Here is an 18,726-nt window from a genome sequence, read left to right as displayed (position 1 = left end):
TGGAAAACCGCTAAATTACTGGAAGTGAAGAGATCGATAAAACATTTCATATATTGTTACTTAATAGCATCACTAGGCATAAAAAGATACAATGAAATAAGGCAAGTCAATAGAGATTTCAATTAGCAATTCCAAAACTAGCTGTATGATAGCAGAGAGCAAAAGTTATTAGAAAGATTACTGACTTTGTTCACTTAAACTTGCCATCACAAAAAGCGAAACAAAAACAAAACGGACCTAGCAAAAACAATCACTGCAGATGAACGGAACAAGCCAGATTAACAATACAGGCAGCACTGAACTCAACTGGATATGAGTTGCGCTATACACACCTAGCTGCAGAAATGAATACTACACAAGCTCACCCACGGCAATGTTATTCCGGTTTCTTTTGGGTACCCCCTAGTAGGTGCGCATGTGGCTGGTACCTAAGACAATGTTGGTAGTTTAAAAGCATTTTGTGAGAGTATACAAATAAAAAAAGGCAATTTGCATTATCACAAAGTTGAGTTTCAAGTCGTACAGGACAGTTTAACAAATTGGCAATTGCCAACGACTGAGGCAGTCGTAGGTGATTGGTAGACAAATACAGACTTATTAGTCTGTACTCTGTAGTTCAGTTTTAATGATAAGTGTTGTGTATAGTTGTATTAAGTGCATGTTTTAGAGTTAGTGAAGTGAAATGAATACTACACAAGCTCACCCACGGCAATGTTATTCCGGTTTCTTTTGGGTACCTCCTCGTAGGTGCGCATGTGGCTGGTACCTAAGACAATGTTGGTAGTTTACAAGCAGTTTGTGAGAGTATACAAATAAAAAAAGGCAATTTGCATTAACACAAAGTTGAGTTTCAAGTCGTACAGGACAGTTTAACAAATTGGCAATCAAGAAATCTTTATTGTCTTTAAGCGCTTGACAATGCAATGGACAACGTCACTTTTTCTTATATCTAAAAGGCTACCTACTCCTATCACACCTTTAAAATCCCATAATACAAGTGTAATGATTAGACAGTAAGTCAAAGTAAATGTTATATGTACATGGTAGATGTGAATAACGCCACAATTTGGTTATTAAAAAGAAAATAAAAGTAGAAATGGTTTTAGCAGCATCTCGTTAAATATAAAACATATCTAAAACATTATATATAGAATAAATTAAATAGTAAATAAAAACAATAAATATATAACAATAAAACAAATAAAAAGTAACAATAAATAGATAACAATGCAACAAATAGAAATTTACAATCAAATAGGTTTAACAACAATAAATAAATAACAATAGATATAACTATTAACAAAAACATAACTATTAAAAAATTAAAGTACTAATATCACAGGTTAAGTAGTCATTTAAAGAATAAAATGTATTATCAACAAGCCAATTACTCACAACACTTTTAAATCTACTAATGGACACATTCCATGCTTTTTCAGGAAGTTTATTAAAAAGTTTAATCTTCATATAGATAAAAGTGCCTTTGGTTTTCTCCAATTGAACATTCATCTGTTCAAGCATATATTTTTTTCTTGTACAGTAGAAGTGTATTTCTTTTCTACTAATAAAACTGTCTAATTGTTCTTTGACACTAAGTAAAGTACAATAAATATACAGGAACGGAAGGGTCATAATTCTAAATTTTTTAAAAATTGGGACACAAGAAACTATTGCCAACATTTGCAATAATTCTAATTACTTTCTTTTGCCAAATGAAAGCAGTTTTAGCACTAGTACTATTCCCCCAAAGTGTTACACCATATCTGAGCTGGGAATGGAAAAAGGCATAATATGCTGTGATTAACATTTCACTGCTGATACTATACTTTAGTTTCCTGATAAGGTATGTAACCCTAGCTAATTTTTTACAAAGAAAACTTACATGTGCATCCCAATTTAATCGATTATCCATGTATATTCCTAATAGCCTAATAGGTTTTGTGTACTTACTATCAAGGACACAGTTTCCATCAAGAGTAAAAATTAAATTTTCTGTTTTACTATTATTTACCACCAGTAGGTTGGCTTTAAACCACTTAATAGCTTCATTCAATGCCTGCTCCTGTTTTAAAATTAAAGTTTCCAGATGTTTATTGCTATTTAAAATAGTTGTATCATCTGCATATAGAACAGACCTACAAGGCATATTAAATGAAAAATCATTTATTGCTACTATAAACAGAAAAGGACCAAGTACTGAGCCTTGTGGTACTCCTTATAAAACATTTAGGAAACCAGATAAATCTTTATTTTGTGAAACCATCTGCTTTCTATTTTGTAAATATGATAAAAATAAACTTAATTCATTATTTTTTATGCCATAAAAATGTAGCTTTTTACAAGCAGGTCATGAGGAATACAATCAAAAGCTTTACTTAAGTCAATTAAGGTAGTAGATGTCATCATTTTGTTTTCAAAATTCAGAATAACCTGTTCTGTTACAGTTTCAACCGCTTTTACTGTGTTTAAACATGGGAGAAAACCAAATTGGTCCGGACAAAAAAGATTATTTACAACAAAAAAGTTATACAATTGTTCTTTGATACAAAACTCAAATATTTTACTAAGAATAGGAACTAATGAGATTGGTCGATAGCTAGAGGGGTCAGTCCTATTTCCTTTTTTAAAAATTGGCACTACTTTTGTTATTTTTAATGCTTGAGGAAATGTTGCTTGATCTAGCAACTTGTTAAATAAATAAGTAACTGGCTCTAATATTATGTCAATGATATCTTTCATAATTTCATTGGAAAAACCATAATAATCCTCACTTTTTGAGGTATTCAACCTAGATGTACAATATAAAACATCATTTCTTTCAATATTTTTCCATTTAAAATCATTTTTTAATACACCCTTATTTCTTATGTAATTTTCTAAATATTCAAGAGCAAGGTTATTGTCATTCTGCTGGTCAGAAGTATTAATTAGAAGGTGAAAGTGTAAAGAAGTTATTAAAAGTCCTAGAATCAATAAAAGTTTCATGATTTTTTTCTTCAACCTTTTTTTCTGTATTAATTATTTTCCAAGCAGCTTTACATTTATTTTTTGAATTGGTAATATATTTCTCATTGAATAATTTTTTCTGTCTTTTAATTTCAGATCTATACAGTTTTTTTGCTCTTGTGTACACATTTTTACATTGTAGTTCATGAACTGTACCCTTACTGTTCTTAAGCTTATCATACAATGCAACTACTATTTTCCTAATATTTTCCAATTCTTTTGTATACCATTTACTACTTAACCTATTAGTATTGTCACTATTGCCTAATTTAATATCTTTAAAAGAACAGCACGCATTAAAAGTGCTTGTCAAGACAAAGTTAAAATAATCAAATGCTGCATCTACATTAGTAAAACGTTGTAGCTGGGACCAGTCTACATGAGTCAAATTTTCCCTAAAATTTTTAATAGCATATGGTGTTAACGTTCTAATGGTTTTAGTTGAAATACCTTTTTTTATACCTGCGTTTGGAGCACCAATTGTGTGAAAATTTGCACAAACTGCTGCGTGATCTGATAAATGAGGTTCAATAACATTACAAGTTACAGTACCCTTTTTTACATTAGTAACTATATTATCAAGGCATGCCTCACCCCTGGTGTTTTCTAGATTTAAGCAATGCATGTTGTGGGAACGCAGTAAATTGAAAAAAGAATCTACCTCGACATTACTTTTTTTTATATTGATATTAAAATCACCTGATATGATCAACTTCACTTTAGAATATTTTTTATTTATATAACCAAGTAGCTCATCAAAAAAACTTATGAAATCATTAATGAGAGAATTTGGTGTTCGATAAATTTTTATAATGATAGCATTCAAACTAACTAAAAATATACCTGTGACCTCAAAAACGAAATCTACACATAAATGTTCTAATTCAATAGTTTTATACATTATATCTCTTTTAACATATATACTACAATCCCCTCTTCTAAGGGGAGGCTTTCATAAACACTACCTACACAAAAACCTGCTGGCACATATAACAAAAACTCTTCTGGACAAAGCCAGTGTTCATTTATAGTTAATACATGTATATTTAATTTATTTGACCATAGATTTAATTCTTCTAATTTATTTCTTATACATTGAATATTTAAGTGATAAACAATGAGGCATGAGTCCTTAGATTCTGGTGAGCTTCTACTTGTGCACTGTAGTTTTTTCCAATTGGTAGACAGTTCCCTGACACATCATAAGTACCTGGAGGAGGAGGTTGCACATCCCGTAGGCCCAGCCTGTGGTTAGGATCCTTCTTGGCAGTAATGGCTTTTGCTACTACTTCAGCTAACCACTTCTTTCCCCAAAAATTTAAGTGGAGACCTTGACAAGTGTGTAAAGCTCTCTCTGCTTTACTAGATTTCACTAGTGTGACGGAGTACCTGCCACTGAGCTCTTTGAGGCGCTTATTTGTCTTTTCATCTTCTTTGTTGACACAGGACCAACTAGCCAGGTCATAACGGTGTGGGAGGTCTACTAAAATGATATTTGTATTTGTAGCTCTGTCCAAGGTTTCAGTTATTAAAGTCAAAGCTTCATTTTTTGCCACATCATTTGTGCTGCATACCATCACCAAGTAATCATTTTTATTTAAATTTACATTTTCTATATTTTTATAATTTAAAATTTGTCTTGTACGCCCCCCAGGCCTCACAAAACCTACTGCTTCATGATCTGTATGTATTTTATTAAGGTGCCAGGCTAAATCTCGTCCATGACTATCAGCACAAATGAGCACCTTATTCATGTGTGTCTCATTGTGGCTTCCATCAGTACTGAGATCACTAACATTTGAAGTCTCATCTTCATCAACTTGTAAAACCTCAAACTGGTTCCTTAATTCAATGGGATTTTGGTTTCCATTATACGTCTTGGGTATAGGGTTAGGTATATTTTTTTTTTACTTTTTACTACCACTGAAAAACTCTCCAGCTTTGTTTTTTCAGAGCTCCATAAACTTTTTTTCAGTCCAGTGTTATTATGGAAAGGTGTGGAATTCAAAGGAGACAGACTATGATGTACATCCGAATTTACTTTTTTTTTATTGTAGAGATATTAAAATTTTCTTTTTGGTTCAATTTAGTACGTGGTCTATTTACTTCTTCTTCCAGCTGTATAATTGTTTCTTCTTTTTTTATTACTAAAGTTTCTAGTTGTATATTATGATTCTTAAGACTAATAATTTCTTTTCTTGCTTGGTTAATGTCATCATTAAGTGAATTTATAATTTCATGTTGATTTATTAGTTCTTGAGTTACATCTTGATTGATACCTATAGTTTCTTTTTCGTGTTCCAAATGGAAATCAACAGATGTACATTTGTCACAGAGCCATTTTCTTGGTAACTGTGCTATACTTTTATATTCCTCAATAGTTAGAGAAGTACATTTTCTGTGGAACCATTTAGAACATGTTCCTGTACAAAGTATAGAATGACAGCCTTTGGTTATATTTTTAGAACATTTACCACATGGATACTGCAATTTTTTCTTATTCATTTATATAAAATTGTTAGAAATTATAAGTATTAATTCAGGAAAAAAAAGAAAATGTATTTGTCTATATAAATACTGGTTACTTAATAACAACAATAATTAACTTTTGATGCAAAAATATAATGACAACAGTTGGATTTGATCCCAGAACTTTCAGTGTAGAAGTCCTCAACTATATCAATGAGCTATCAGATCTGATACACTGTTCAGTTACAGGTGCATAACAAAATCATTACAATGACATGTGAGATAAGAAGTTTGCAATATAAACAATACAAAGGTCAGTTCTGGTCACTGCACTTATCAGTTCCTCAGGCCTTATCTCTAGACCCTTTTTATCTGCTTCTAAGAATACAGACCAAATAGAAGTATGAAAATAATTGTATAAAAAACTTAATATTTGCACCTTCTTGTGACTTGCAAAAAAATACACTATACAAAAATGTTGAGCATTACTTACTGATCACATTAATGCAAAATTTATTCCATAATGCAACAAAAAAAACCAATTATATTCACTGAAAATGATAGGGCAGATCCTGCATACAACTTGCACACACAATGACCATATGAAAACTGAGGCAGTCGTAGGTGATTGGTAGACAAATACAGACTTATTAGTCTGTACTGTCTGTACTCTGTAGTTCAGTTTTAATGATAAGTGTTATGTATAGTTGTATTAAGTGCATGTTTTAGAGTTAGTGAAGTTGACACACAAAATGGCGGTTGTGATTCCTGACATAGTCGTGCTACAACACTTTGGTATGATTTATTTATTTTAACATAGTTTGTAGTTATATATTAGGTTAGTTATATACCTGAAGAAGAGATCAGATTGCAGATCTCGCAACGTATTGTTACTGATTTTTTGTTTCACTGAACGATGGCAAATGTCTGGAAAAATCCTGTTTCCTTCACAATTGTAGTTTCCATCGTCAAAAATAAACATCCATTTAGTATGTGTAAATGTGTATTATTTAGAGATCGAGACATACATAAGTATAAGACAAGAGGTAGAAATAACAACTGAAAAAATCCATGAGCAAAAAAGGGTAGTTTTTGAGGGGTAGGGGTGGTTTTTGGGAAATTTTCAAATATAAAGGTATGTTGAGCTATACCTCATTTTAAAGGTATTTCTTCACTGATTATTATGATGCAAACAGTTTGAACCTATCTTGCCGCTTTTGTACAGGGTACACCAAATCGTTAAAAAATCAGGGGTTTGTGGGTAAATCTATTGCAACTACCTGCACAAATGTAGAGAGACGATATTTATATTAAAAACTAATGATGAGACGGCTTATCGAAAAATATCATCACATATCACCCTACCCCAAAATTTACACATTTAAAAAATACATAGAATTTTGAAATACAACCCTAATCTAAAAGAAATCAAATAGCAACCTAGGTTGTGTTGTACATAATTAGAAAAGTCTTTAAAAAATAAACATTTTCTACATTTAAAGTTTGTCTCTATCTTCAATGGTTTCAAAACTGTAGCAGAAAAATAGATTTTTTAATAATTTTACTAAGTTAGTTTGTATTAATATCAAAATCCAATGAAACAAATGGAAAACAAGTTGGACTTTTAAGTTTAATTTGTTTTTAAATAATGTATCTAGTAAAAAAACTCATCAGGATTTCTATCAGTATAACATGTTTCAAAAGCAATCTAACCGTGGTTTTCATGTTATAACAATCCAAAATACACGAGTTGCCCCTGGAAGAACTTTGGAACCAATTCCTTAGTCTCTTATCTAATCTCTGTTATTATCGTCTCCCTATTCAGTTGTTCTTGTGACCACGTGGTATAAGGTAGATATTAATTTAAATTTTGTTAAAGTACGTAAGTTTAAGTTTTGTTTGTTCTCAAATGAGGTGGCATTCCAGATGTTTATGGTGTTAGGGGAATGTTTCCAAAATTACTCAGCTGCCGCTTTTCTTTATGCCCAACGTTACCCAGACCACAAACATTACTCCAGGAACGTTTTTCAAAGACTTGCTAGTCGAGTTCGTGAAACAGGTCATGTTCAACCTGACCACAACAAAGGAAAGGAACTTGCTAGACCCGTGAGAAGTGATAGGGCACCCAAAGTTTTGGGAGCCTTTGAACTGAATCCGCATGATTCTACACGAAGAGTAGCTCTTGATTCTGGTATGAGTCAAAGATCTGTTTTAAGAATCGTTCACGATCATAAAATGCACCTATATAGGGTGTCATTACATCAAGAACTTCATGGAGATGACTACCTTCATAGAATGAACTTTTCTTTGTGGGCTCGAGAAACACTACAACAAAATCAAAACTTTCACTGTAACATTCTGTGGTGTGACGAGGCTACATTTATAGGGCACAAGATAAACCTATGTAACAAGTATCATCTTGTTTTTTCTGGGCGTTGATGAATCAGTTAGTCAGGAAATCTCTTTATATGTATATTTATATTCATATGTTCTTGTGATAATCTAAAGTTTATAATTTGTATTGATATTTGTGACCCTCCTCAATTAACCAGCATTATATTTTGACTTCCTGTTTGATTAAAGAAAGTATAGTTAGAAGGTTAATAAATAAATGTGCACGATATAAATTAACTATTGTAACAACAAAATAAAAGGTTTTGAAGTTTGGTCTTGACATCAATGCTGACAGTGATCCAACTGATGTGCGTGTATACCTTGATTCCTCCTCCAAGCACCAACGATACAATATCTCTGTAAATGTTCCACTTCGATGTTTGCCCCATAGATCGTCCTACAGTGTTGCCTGGCATAAAGTTCGTTATAACGTGGACCTAAGGGTGTCTTGAAATAGATTTGTTGATGAACGTCAGGGCAGCTCATTTGATCATTTACAAATTTATGGAGATCATCTAGATCGGCACTTATTTTATCCATCCCTAATTCTCACCAAACGGGTAAAACGTCGTGGAATGCGTTGAAGTTCATTTAAAAAATATTTTTTATGTGGAATAGAAAAAAATTGACCCATATAACAGAATCTGGCGAATCGGGGCACAGTATATAGTACTCAGAGCAACCGTATCCGTTATGTGTATGGAGAAGCGAGAAACAAACCCAAGCATTCTGTTGGATATCATGTAGGCAATGAAGTGTGACGTAGCCTTCTCACAGGTGAATGGGTATCCGTTGACATATTGAGGTCAGAACAGGATAAAACTGTTTGGAGGTCAGTTGTAGTCAACAATGTACATTTGAGACTGTTAGCCTACATCTTTTTAAACCATGTACATATCTTTTAAGAGTGCGACATATATCAGAGATTTGGTACAAAATGAAAAATATAAGATAAGATGTTTTTCTGTGATAGGCAAAAGCACTCTCCACTAGCAGGAGTTGCTTTGTTAAGGGCTTTATCTCCACAATAAGGTTTCTTTTATTTACATGTTCAGTTGAGCAGAGGCACCATCATCCTTAATAATCACCATCACTCATCACTCCACCCTTAACAGACTAAGCTGTTTAACCTGTCACATCTATATAAAGAGTATAGTTGCTGTGTAATGTTGCATTGTCACCAGTATAATAACATGGTATACCCTGTGATTAGTTTCTGATTTAATTGTTTAATGAAGGCACTTCAGATACTTTATAGTCGGATCCTTCTGACCATTTTCTCTGATAACTAATTAATTAGTTCCTGTGAGTGCGTGCTCTCCAAATGAATTATACCACGAGATAATGCTTTAGTACACTTATGAAAGAATTTCATAGTACAGAGGAATCAAAATTTTTGAAGAACCTTAATGGCTTTGTTGGTGCCACCAAAGAAAACATTTACTAAACGACGTTTGTCAGTCATCCCTTTAACGATGATGATCCTTGTGGTTTGTACTTTGTTTAGTTGAGGAGCCTGGAAAATATCGCCAATTAAACTATCGAGGACTTGAGGATATCGTACAGTATGACATTCTTTGAGCGCTGATTTCGGTCACTAACTTATGCAATGACAGTTTCACAACAGAGTGCCTTGGTACTTTTAAGAGACAACCTCAGAAGTCAGAGAATCAAAATTTTCCTCGTTACCTACAACTCTGGGTTCAAGTTGAAATAATTTATCTTTAATATGACTAATATCAGACTCTGATGGAAACACCACTAATTTGTTAAAAGATTTTTCACCCAACTACGAATTTTGTCTGAGTTTCTTAACGCAACTACAAGCGTCAGGTGGCATCTTACAGACCATTCTATTACAGTTTCATTTTATATTAAAATCCTCAGAGCTGAGAATATTCAGTATTCGATATATTCACATATAATCTGTGGAACCAACGTTTACAAGCAGCATCACACTCAACACCCTTCTCTGGGTCCAGAACTAATTTCGTATATACTAAACAATTAGTTGAAGCATATGCCATTGGCAAGGAAGTGTTGTAGAAAATATCAATTCGAATCAAACTTAATATAGTGTAGTATTTTCAGAGTAGTATACACTGCCAGAGACCCTCAATGGTCAGTATTGTAATGCCAATATGAATACCCCATACCTGGAGCTACTCGGTCCTCCCCCCCCCCCTGTTGCACAGTTTACAATGTGTTAGATCCAAATACAGTACAACTTTTGCAACACTGGCGAAAATTTGGATGTCAATAGCAAAATATTTGTAGATAATTGTATGATTGGAGTTGATAACAGGGAGTGGTGTTATTGACAGATGAAATAATATCACAATAACAGTTTAATAAATTGGTATTTAATGTGAAATTTGTGATCGGTTATACTAAAGTTCACCAACAACAGTGCTGAGCATTAAAACGTAGAATTCACTCACTAGAGAAAGAAAACACTTAAAATATCATTGCTTACTGTATTTTTTAACATGCAATATGTTATAAGCTCTGATTATGAAAAAAAAAAAACGTTTTAAGTACAGCAATAAGTGAGCTGAAAGGCTTCATACGAAGACTCATAACAATGCCGGCAACTAGTTTTATGCACATAAATTAGGCTTGGTACTTGATACAATGTTATACCGTTTTGCTGGACTTGGACTGCTTAATTTGACTGATCATGCTCAATCATTTGTCGTAAATGAGACAGCCAAATCAAATTTCAAAGTTACATTTTTAGTCGAATTTTGAATTAAGATCATGAAAAGTTTACGTAAATTAAATATAAACGTGAGGGAAAACAAGTCATACATCAATACATTCACACTGTGTTTATTTCAGGTTATACTTGTAAACAATAAAGTGACAAAAAGTTGTAGACCCATTAAATTATAGAACATATGACATACACATGACTAAGCACAATCAAGATCTCAAATATTTTAGAAAGCTCCCCAGAAAAGGAGTTATTATTCCTGTCTAATTCTCTGTGTACATTCCATCTCAATGGAAGGAACTAGGTAGCCGAAATAGTTGTTATTCCGAAACCTTCTATGAGTTCCTATAAACCTATCTTTAAAAAAATGTTTTTGAAATGTTTATTAAAGACTGAATCTGCAGTTTTGCAGGGGAGTGTATTGGGACGTTTTTGTACATATTCTTCACAGCAATCTTAATGGTAATCTTTGCAGATGACACCTCAGTCTTGGCTTCTCATCACTTCTCATCAAAACCCATTTATGTCTTTACAGATCCTGCAAGAGATTTGGAATTCAATTTCTGATGGACCCAATCACTAGAGAATAAAAGTTAATGAAAATAAATCTTTGCATGTTACATTTACTCTTGACGTGGGAAATTGTTCACATGTCTTCCTTAACAACCTTATCAAAATGTAAAATATATGAGAATCCACCTCAATAGGCGATAAAAACATCGTGAATCTAATTTGGTACAAACAACTGTAGCCTAAATACAATGTTTCTGAAAATATATCGGCTCTTTTTGGAAGAAAATCTCTCGTCTCTTATGAAAATAAGTTGTTACTATACAAAGTTGCTTTGAAACCTATCTATACATGTAGGATTCAACTTTGGGGCACTACGTCTTTATCAAACCCTCTTTAATTCTTTTCGTTGGTTGAGGTCTTTGGAAGCGCCGAATTTGTTTAATGTATCTTAATTACTTATTGTTCATATTTTATTGAATAGAATGTAAATAATAAATGGAAGTTCAATAAACCCCCCGCTAAAGTTAGTACCGATGAAGACAACTACACAGAACAACAGTTATGAATATGGAGTACATGTAATTTGCACATCGACATCATGCTGTAATGGATTTCAAGGCATAATGTGCGTTGTGTGTGTATTCTTCACATATCACAAGCATTTCCAAAATCTCAAAGGTCTGCAAAAGAAAATTAAATTGATTGACCTCGTCTCAAGGTGCTGGAACGAAATCTGTCTTTGTCAAGGCAATAATCCAGTCAAGCCTTCTAAAGTGGTTCCCACGAATTACGGTACAGACTGAACATTCTTGACTTCAACCCAGCATAAAACTAAGATCACAGATAATAAAACAATTAGTATTTTGTCTGATAGCAATGGAAGAGGTTTGGCCTCTATTCTGAATGCCAATTTGCCCACCGGAAAAACAGCTACTCCTATGTGCAGACATAATGTGATTAGATGGAAATCATACTCAATACTAACATGAGTATGTCTGCGTAATATTGGCAGGGGTACCAATGACGTGGTAGAAACATCTGTAAAAGACGTGTGACTTTTTGAATTGGTGGTGGTTACATCATGCAATGCAAATATTTAGCTATGCACACTAACTTATAAGTATGATTTGACTAATGAAAGCATAAGATTTATCAAGTAAACAATTGTCTGTGGAGTCTGACAGACAGATATCTGAATATGGTGATTATTAACTTGTAAGGACTAAAAAACCATAATTTTACCAACATGACTTGCATTTTCCTAGAAAGGGTAAACTTACTGAATGTAAGCTGATGATGGCAAGTTTACTCTCAACTTAAGATCTCCCAACAAATCACTCCTAACTTTATTGTGGGAGGTAGCAGTCAGGAGGTAAAGATCTTTATAATTGAAGACCAGACCTCTGATAGCTGAGCAGCTAGAAACGTTACGGTCAGTTTTGTTTAACATCTATTTCTAAACACAACTCTCCTCAGCGAAGCCTAAATGGCTCAAGTTATTTTTAATAATTGTGTTGATAATTTAAACAAAGAAAACAACTTTAGACTATAAATAACTGACAAGCTGCATTAACTTCACTGGTTGTATGAAAACCAGCCAATCACAGTATTGCTCCATCACCAGCAGTTGTGCAATACTAGTCATGTCAAACAATAATTTCAATAATAAAAGAATTACAAGCCGCACTCAAAAAGTCATACTGATAACTATACGATTGAGAAATCCAGCCAATCACAGTATTGCTCCATCACCAACAGTTGTGCAATACTAGTCATGTCAAACAATAATGTCAATAATAAAGGAATTACAAGCCGCACTCAAAAAGTCATAATGATAACTATACGATTGAGATCCAGCCAATCACAGTATTGCTCCTCCCTCTCCACTCACTTCTGGATGTTTATTTATGGTCATCTCAGTTTGATTTAACATCTATTTCTAACGATGGATCTTCTCACTGAGGCCTAAATGTCACAATTCTAACTCCGCGCGTGGTGATTGGTCGGTTTAGTTCGTTTGTTTGGTCGCACTGTTATGACAGGTTAGAGGTTATAATTTGTTATTTTAAATGTTTGACTAGCAATACGCGCTGTTTCTTCTCAATCGACTGAATTACGATTGATTGCAGAGTGATTTAAACTAATAATTTACTTAACACTATCAACATTTGTCAATAGTATGACATAACCTATAAACTCAGTTTCTCAACTTTTGTGTCAATCTAACAATTAATCAATCAATCATAGTTTACGATAATGAAATATCAGTGTACAATTATTTACCTTTATTGTTGTAGTTGTTGTAAATGACGAATCTAAGCACTCCACATTTTCACGAATAAACATAGTTATCTGCTTTATCCCGTGCGGATCCCGTGCGGCGGACCCACTGGACGGGCATCGTAACGTTACCGGGCGTTACACTTTTTCATGAGTGACTCCGAGCCGCAACCTAATTTAAGACGTTGTCACGTCAAAATTAGACAAGCAGCACTCAGAAAGTCATACTGATAACTATACGATTGAGATCCAGCCAATCACAGTATTGCTCCTCCCTCTCCACTCACTTCTGGATGTTTATTTATAGTCCTCTCAGTTTGGTTTAACACCTGTTTCTAACGATGGCTCTTCTCACTGAGTATTTCTATCCCCTCTTTCCTCACAAGCAGTTGTGCATAACTATAGTTATGTTAGTCTGACTTAACATTTATTGTTTTAACATGGTCCTCTTCAGCAAATTTGAATGTCTAAAAAATATTTGATATTGTAGTAATATGTCCAAAAAAGAAAATAGCTTTATATTACAACGAATTGAGAAGAATCTCTACTTAAATAATATTATTTACTGTGAATGTGAATTAATAGTCATTTCAGTTTTATTTGATACTTATTGATTAGACATGGCTCTCCTCACCAAAGCCTACATTTCTTTAAGTTTCTGTTAAAAATTTTGTTAATAACTCCAAGAATACGTTAAATGTTTTTTTATTGATGAGCAGCATAATGGAAGTCCTATTGAACAATAATTGTCTGAGCACCAGCCCATTACGGTATTGCTCCTTCCTGTTTTCCCTGAAGAGTGGTCTAGTCAACATTTTGTATTTTAGGAGTAATGCGATGCCCGAGATCCAAGAGATTCAACGGCAGAGGTGGAACAAAAACTATATATTTGACGTAACTTTGCCAACCTAAGAGATGCAAATTGTTGTCAGCAGTACGGCCAATCCAGTGCTGCAGTAGACTCTCGTCAAGATAGTCTCTTACATCGTGCAGCCAGTGTGGTGGTATAGTAGAGAAGTTATAGCATGACCGGTGACTTCGAGATGCGTCGTAGGCAAAGACGGAACTAAAGTGGTGGGGGGTGGAGCGGCTCAGTCTGTTGCCGTATTTAGCCTTGTGAACTTCGGTCACCAGTCTTCTAAAAAAACATTCGCTTGTGCTAAATCACGAGTTGTAATACAATTTGTGAATTAATTGCGTTGTGCTCATTACGTTTTAAGTAAAGAGTTTGTGATGGATCGTAATGTAAAAAGTAAAATTGGAGGTAGAAAGGTTATACACGGCCAAACAAGAGAAGTGATTGCAAAATGTTTACCATTTTATGAAACGGGAAGCAGAAACCAACACACTTATAAATTTGAAGAAAGTTCAACAGCGTGTCGTAGAGGCAACTGGAATTTCTGAAAGTACGCTGAAACGAATTTTGAAGGAGGAAAAAAAGTCCAATTGGCAATTCTTTTAGTACGCCCAACAAAGTAAGAAAACGCAAACATACTAAAAGTGATCTGGACAATTTTGATTTGGGTGTAGTTCGAAGAACAATAAATCATTTTCATCGACAACGGGGTTTTGTTATGTTAACTATTGCGTGTGGATCGTTGGCGTTATTGTTGTTTTAAGTACCAAATTAACTTGATACAAGTTGGTAGATAAAACTGAGTTTTTTCTCATTCTACAGTGTATATTGACAAATTAGTTTAACCAGTTTTATATTAATGTTTAATTTAGCAGCTAGGCTATGTCAGTTGAAAATTTTGTAGTGTATAATTGTATCTACTATCGTAAATCCTGTAGCTTACACGGTTAGTATATGATAAATTGAATAATTTTAATGGCTAACAAAGCGTAACAATTACAATTCTGAACTGTTGTCGTCGTTGGAGATCAAGAATAATATAAAATCCTACCCCTTCCCAATTTATGAGAACCCTTTCTTACCACCAGGTATCTCTACTGCGAACTCATTAAGAAGGGTGAGCTATGAACACAATTTCGGCAGAGCATAGTCATTGTTAAGATCACGTACATCCGGTCCCAATATTTCCAAGATTTCCTGTATTGAATTCCCCATCATAAAACTCCGTCGCCGTAACTAAGAAAGAGTCTAGAAATGTTCAAATATTCTCAAGGTCTCCTATACTAAATTGCTCATCATAAAAGACCACCGTGGTAAGAACATAAGGGTCTAGAAATGTTGGCAAACACTACAATATTCGGCTCCCGCCACCACTATGAGCCGGGAGCCGAAAACTCTCAATAGAGGTAGTAGCACCGTATTCACTCCCCTACTCTAGATTGTGCCCCCACGCGCTCACCTCCTCCACTCCTCACGCGCATCCCACCGGTCATGCTATAACTTCCCTACAATACACCATCTTGCACCCAAACAAAGTCATCACTGTTTTCCTCGAGTTGAGGCATCAACCATTCACTCAGCATGTCTAAGTAAACAATTCCTCTGACGGTTGCCTCTTGAAAATAAAATGGACCATACACATTCTTCTTTAATATAGCACAAAACACGTTCAGCTTATACGAATCTCTCTCATGTTCCATAGATGCTCGAGTATTTTAGGTCCCCCAAATTCTTACATTATGTTTGTTTACGTTACCACTAATATGGAACGTTGATTCGTCGCCAAAAATGAGTCTGTCATAGAAACCATCTTCCTGTAGATCACCACAATACAAACCATTTATTGTCTTTATCATTCAGACTTTGCAACAACTGCAGTTTGTAAGGAAACGTCTTCAGAATTTTTCTCATAATCTTCCAAATTGTGGAATGCGGGCATTTGAAGCTCCATATCTATCTTCCGTGTTGATAATCCTCGGAGTGTGTACAACAGTTGCACGGACTAACTCAACCTGAGCATTAGACATCGCTGGTCTTTCGGAGCTCTTTCCTTTTCTTAACCAACCCGTGGCCTTGAACTTCTGATGCCAATCGTAGATCGATTTCCTATTTGGAGGGTCTCTATGATAATGTGTCCGAAAACAATATTGAACAACGGTAGCAGATGCTCCAGCACACAAAATTACTTTACTGTAAGAGTATTGACCATTTTTAACCAGATTCTTAAACAACTTACTTTCTTTTCTTTTAATCTCATTTAAGCCTCAGCGTCAGCTATGCCGGCTTCGAAGTGCACTGCTTTTTATTATTATTACATGATTGGACCTCCCCGGGATTTGAACTCGTGATCTCTCGGTTAGAGAGCCGAGGCTATAACCATTAGTCTACGGAGGAGGACTGTAAACAACTTACTTTTGTTAAAATTGCTGACAACAGTCAGCTGTGTGGAAAAAACTTGGCGTTTTCCAACCCATTGATACCAACCGTAGTGATATCTGACACATATTTTTTGTTAAATTGATACAAATTGAAACAAAGTTGTTTACTTATTTTGTGTACACCCCGTATTTGGGTTAGTCTGGCGTCATGTGAAATTTAATGAGTAAAATAACCTTGTTTTAAATGAAGATGGCTTTTGTAGGTAGTGTGTTGTATTTTTGTTTTTCTTATTCCTTGTTAAATAACATGTTACCTAATTTAGTTCTCTTTTACTGTAGTAGAACAGTTTTTTTATTTTCAATTATTGGCTGTATTATTTAAATAACAAATTCTTGTCAGCTCTACAGACGGGATTTTCAGCATTGTGGTAAATTGTGAGTTTGTTAAGGTTTCTTGTGTAAATAATTGGGATTAGGACCATACTGTTTACACCTCACACAGTCCTTATCTAATCGCCGATGAGGAAGGAGCGCCGCTCTTATCGGTGCTGACCGTGCGTGTCCGCTCCCGCTTACGACCTGTCCCGCTAATGTATAGTGTGCGTTACGGTTTACCTGCTGATTTCACTTGAATATCTCGTTTTCATTTGTGGATTAAAAGGTGTCGCCATTGTTCTAAACACTTAAAAGAACGCTTAAAATTACAGCCTATTTTTTATTGCCGCGCCGGAACGGACCTTTGTCTCTTATCTGTGGGTTTAAGAAGGCGTGAGTAGGGTGAGTTTACCATATACTTTTACAATCGTACTTCATTGTTGAGGCGCTATGTCAGGTATTTGTGCAAAGTGTAGTAACGCAACTTCAGATGATGACTCAGTTAAATGTGTTGAATGTGCAAGTGCGTTTTCACGCGAAATGTACTAGTTTGGACCTTTCAAAAAAACTGACTAGGCGAACAAATTTCCGCTGTCAAAAGTGTAAAGGGGCCACATCGGTAAATAGTAGTGACTCTGAAGACGGGTTTAAGTCTAGTATTCTCCGGGCTATAACAGACCTCAGAAGCGATTTTAATACAACTCTTAATTTAAAACTCGGCGATTTTGAAACAAAAATAAATGAAAGTTTGAACTCTAAACTGTCTGAAATAGAAAAAACAATAGCAAATATAGGTGGATCGTTCGAGTCATCCATCGATTCTCTCAAAGCCGAAAATGAGTTGCGGCGGGACGAATATGCTCAGCTACGAACTAAGTGTAATTCACTATCGCAGGAAGTCTCCACCATGAAGGAACAGATTCAGGACATGCAGCAGTACAGTCGGTTGCAGAATCTTGAAATATCCGGCGTTCCAGTGTCACCAAATGAAAATGTGTTCGCAGTTTTGCAAGCTATTGCAGCAGCAATTAATACTCTATGGCGACGCGACGACGTATCTGCAGCACACCGCTTAGGATCCCCACGAGGTCGTCAGGCCCGTCCACCAAACATAGTCCTACGCTTTGTGAGTCGAACAGTTCGCGCCGAATGGCTTCAGGCCGCCAAGTCAAAAAGGAATCTTGATGCAGTTTACATCAGTTCGGCGTACAGTCCGTCTTCTGTCTATATCAATGAACACTTAACCAGCTATACGAAGGCTCTGCTCAACCAAGCCAAGACCATGGTCAAGGATCGTCAGCTGGCGTTTGCCTGGATCAAAGAGGGTCGAGTACTTGTGAAGAATACAGCGGACGAACGGGCCAGGAGGGTGAGGAGCTTCGAGGACCTGGGTGTTGTGGATCGTGGTCGCCGCGGGGGAGGTGACAGTGAGAGCTCCTACGCTGCTACTGGAAAGTAGACACTGTATGTAGCTACCCTTTATTGTGTGTCTGCAGACTATAATCACACAATAATAAGCCTAGGTCAGTTTTAAGTTCTTAGTTGTTATAAATATGTTCTACATGGCTAATTAAGTTAATTCTTTTAAATAATAATAATTAAAATAAAAACGTAGCACTTATCATATACAAACTTGCATAGTATCAAACTATTTTTCTTAGACTATGTAGAAAACGAAACATTACTCACTACTTCACATTATTATTAGTAATTATGTAGCTTGTTCATTCTAATCTATT

The 18,726-nt window shown here is 34.9% G+C and overlaps 1 protein-coding gene across 1 annotated transcript; it reads left to right on the top strand.

The window, feature by feature from the left end:
- Positions 1 to 17,894: 17,894 nt before the first annotated feature.
- LOC124373200 lies at positions 17,895 to 18,446 on the top strand. Its single transcript, XM_046831600.1, has one exon. It carries the CDS (start codon positions 17,895 to 17,897, stop codon positions 18,444 to 18,446), a length of 552 nt encoding a protein of 183 aa, XP_046687556.1.
- The last annotated feature ends 280 nt before the right edge of the window (positions 18,447 to 18,726 follow it).

Source organism: Homalodisca vitripennis, unplaced genomic scaffold (assembly GCF_021130785.1).
Source record: "Homalodisca vitripennis isolate AUS2020 unplaced genomic scaffold, UT_GWSS_2.1 ScUCBcl_5020;HRSCAF=11525, whole genome shotgun sequence".
NCBI lineage: Eukaryota > Metazoa > Arthropoda > Insecta > Hemiptera > Cicadellidae > Homalodisca > Homalodisca vitripennis.
This window is presented reverse-complemented; position numbering and strand designations above follow the sequence as displayed.

Bases quoted from the DNA above. Each gene is read 5' to 3' on its own strand.
- LOC124373200 (XM_046831600.1), top strand. From the start codon at position 17,895: ATGAAGGAACAGATTCAGGACATGCAGCAGTACAGTCGGTTGCAGAAT.